At 33.4% G+C, this 2,821-nt stretch overlaps 1 protein-coding gene across 1 annotated transcript in view; it reads left to right on the top strand.

Annotated features, from left to right (window-relative positions):
* The window catches only part of Efcab3 (EF-hand calcium binding domain 3), a 494,429-nt gene that overhangs the window by 104,170 nt on the left and 387,438 nt on the right, over nucleotides 1-2,821 (top strand). The window contains exon 23 of the mRNA XM_005402243.2: nucleotides 2,645-2,794. Within this exon, the coding sequence (XP_005402300.2) occupies nucleotides 2,645-2,794 (150 nt within the window). The remainder of the gene's footprint in view (nucleotides 1-2,644; nucleotides 2,795-2,821) is intronic.

Raw genomic sequence — 2,821 nt, 5'->3', positions numbered from 1 at the left:
AAGACCGGCGCTCCCTGCCCATGGCTCCCTGTGCACTGGAAGCCCTCCTTCCGGGGCCTACGAGGCAGGGAGTCAGTATGTCATTTTTTTATGTAGCATTGTAGTACAACAGTAGCATTGTAGTACAACTTCAGATCTGTAATTGGATGCTTAATGTTTTACCCTTGTTGCTCAGGACTGCCTCTGATATTCTGGGTTTCTTCTGGTTCCATATCAAATTTAGGATTGTTTTCTACAGTTCTGTGAAGAATGGTATTGGTGTTTTGGTTGGGATTGAAGTAAATCTGTATAATAGTTTTGGAACTATGGGTATTTTGACTATATTGGATCAGCCTATCTAGAAACAAGGGATACCTTTCCATTTTCTGATGTTCTTTTTTATCTCCTTTTCCAGACTACTGTAGTTTGAGTTGTAGATGTCATTCCCTTCCTTGGCTAGACTTGCTTCTACATATTTAATTTTTCCTAGATGCTATTGTGAATAACACTGCTTTCCTAATTTCTTTCTTGGTGGTTTTATTGGTGTGCAGTAATGTTATTGATTTTTGTGTGTTCATTTTATATCCTATTGCATTGCTGAATATGTTTATTAAATCTAGGAAGCTTCTGGTGAAATTGTTTGGATCATAGGACAATTTTACCTCTAGTAACAGTAGAACAGTATTTAGTAGTAATAGCATAGAATTCACTATTAAAGATCATAAAGCTTACTGGTTATACTAGTAAGATAAAGGGGGTGTAGAACTAGAGAATTAGAGAAATAAAATTAAAATATTAATTTGAAAAATCACAAGAGAAAAATGGGATAGGGGATTCTGTTGAGGAATAAAATGAAATTGATAGGATTAGAAAACAGTTACAGAAAAGAACACAGAAGAAAAAGGAAAGGAAGAAGAAGTAAAATTGGGAAAAAAGAACAATAAGAAGGGAAAAAGAAAGGAGAAAATTAAAAAGCAAAAGAAGAAGCATTTTAATTTGCATTTCTTGAAGGACTAGTTATATTGAACATTTTTCATACATCTGTTTGCCGTTTGTAGTACTTCTGAAAAGTATGTATTTCCCTCAGATGCTCATCTTCGGTTTTGATTCTTTTCAGTTCTTTATATATTCTAGATATCATTGTTTTGTTTGAAGAACACCTGGTGAATTCTTTTTTCCTAGCCTGCTGCTTGTTTCTTTGCTGATTCTTGTAGTACTTCCTATGTAATTGGAGTTTTGGTCATAAAGTCTTTGCCTCCACTTACATCTTCAAGAGCTCTGCCTGTTCTCTCCTCCAACAAATTTAGTGTTCCTGTTTTAATACTTCAATGCATTTCAATTTTAGTTTAGTGCATGGTGAGAGGCATGGGTCTAGTTTTAATTTGGGCATGAGGAAAGCCATTTTTCCACACCATTTATTAAAGAGGTTATCTTTTTTCCAGTGATGCTGTTTGACCCCCTCTATAAGGTGGCTGAGTGTTTTTGGAGTTTTTTTCTGGGTATTTTTTATCTGTTTCATTGATGCTTGGGTCTGTTTATTTGTTGCAAGTACTATACTGTTTACATCATAGTAGCTCTGTAATATAATTTCAAGTCAGGGACTATGATGCCCTTGCCTTGCCTTTGTTGCCCAAAATTGTTTTTGCTATTCTATATCTCTTCACATTCCAAGTGAATTTTAATAATGTATTCTCTAGGCTTGTGAGGTATATTGTTGATATTTTGATCAGGATTGCCTTAAATCTGTATGACAGTTTTGGGAGTATGGCCATTTTTACTATGTTAGTTCTTCCTACTCAAGAGCAAGGGATATCTTTCCATTTTCTGATATCCTCTTTGATCAAGCTCTTGCCTTATAATTCCATTCTTGGAATGATATTTTACATTTATGTTGTTCCATTAGTAGCTTTCCAGAAATATAAGAATCCTTATTTTCTTTCCTTCCTACTGAATTAAATTTCCCTTAGAATCAAATTTCACTTAACCTGTCCTTCACTGTTCTACTTTTTTGTAAATTCCTACCAATGACTAATAGCTGTATTATAAGAGAAAGTAACCTATTAACTTATAATTACTTTTACAGGAAATTTTTGATAATTTCTTATCCATTTATTTAATGAATCTGAGAGATTCTTTTAAAGCAATACACTTTAGCCAAATGATTTTTTTAATTGAAGAAAGTTAACTGAAGTTTTCCTATTCCAGTTGTATCCTAAACATACATTTAATTCTGAAACGGGTAAAGTTAGCTGATAAGAGTAAGGAGTGCAAAGAAGGAAAGTACAAAGAGAAGAACTGGAGTTTGGAAAATTCTATGGAGATTGGAGGAGAATTTTACTGAAACAATGAACTTATTAACAACTAGAGAAACTTCAATATAACCCAAATTCTAAACATTCAACAAAAGAATTTTAAGCATAAAGAAAAGGATTATGTATAACTATCAGTGTTTGTTAATAAAAACTGTTGGAATGTAGAAAATTATTGGAGTGGGGGTGCAGAAGATCATCACAGTGGCTAACGGGGTACTCTGTTTATTTAAATGACCATATATGTCTAGTGAGTGACACATTGAAGACTGTAGATCTAAAAGAGTTCATCAGTTTTATTGTTATGCCCCAAAGCCTTAGATCCATGAGCTGAATTGTATCTATATTCTCTGTAGCACTGAATGAGACTATCAATACATTGGATCACATGAAAGAACGTTCTCAGTTTGATAAAGAAAAATATTCAGATTTACTTGAAAATACTGACAGACATCCTGTTACTGATGATACTCTTCAAATAATAAAGGATAACTACTTTGCTGAAGGTGAGTTGATTAAGCAAACAACCTTGT

The sequence above is a fragment of the Chinchilla lanigera genome, unplaced genomic scaffold, assembly GCF_000276665.1.
Source record: "Chinchilla lanigera isolate Chin_1 unplaced genomic scaffold, ChiLan1.0 scaffold00077, whole genome shotgun sequence".
Classification (NCBI taxonomy): Eukaryota; Metazoa; Chordata; class Mammalia; order Rodentia; family Chinchillidae; genus Chinchilla; species Chinchilla lanigera.
The sequence above is the reverse complement of the archived record's forward strand: the minus strand, read 5'-3'. Positions and strand labels throughout refer to the sequence as shown.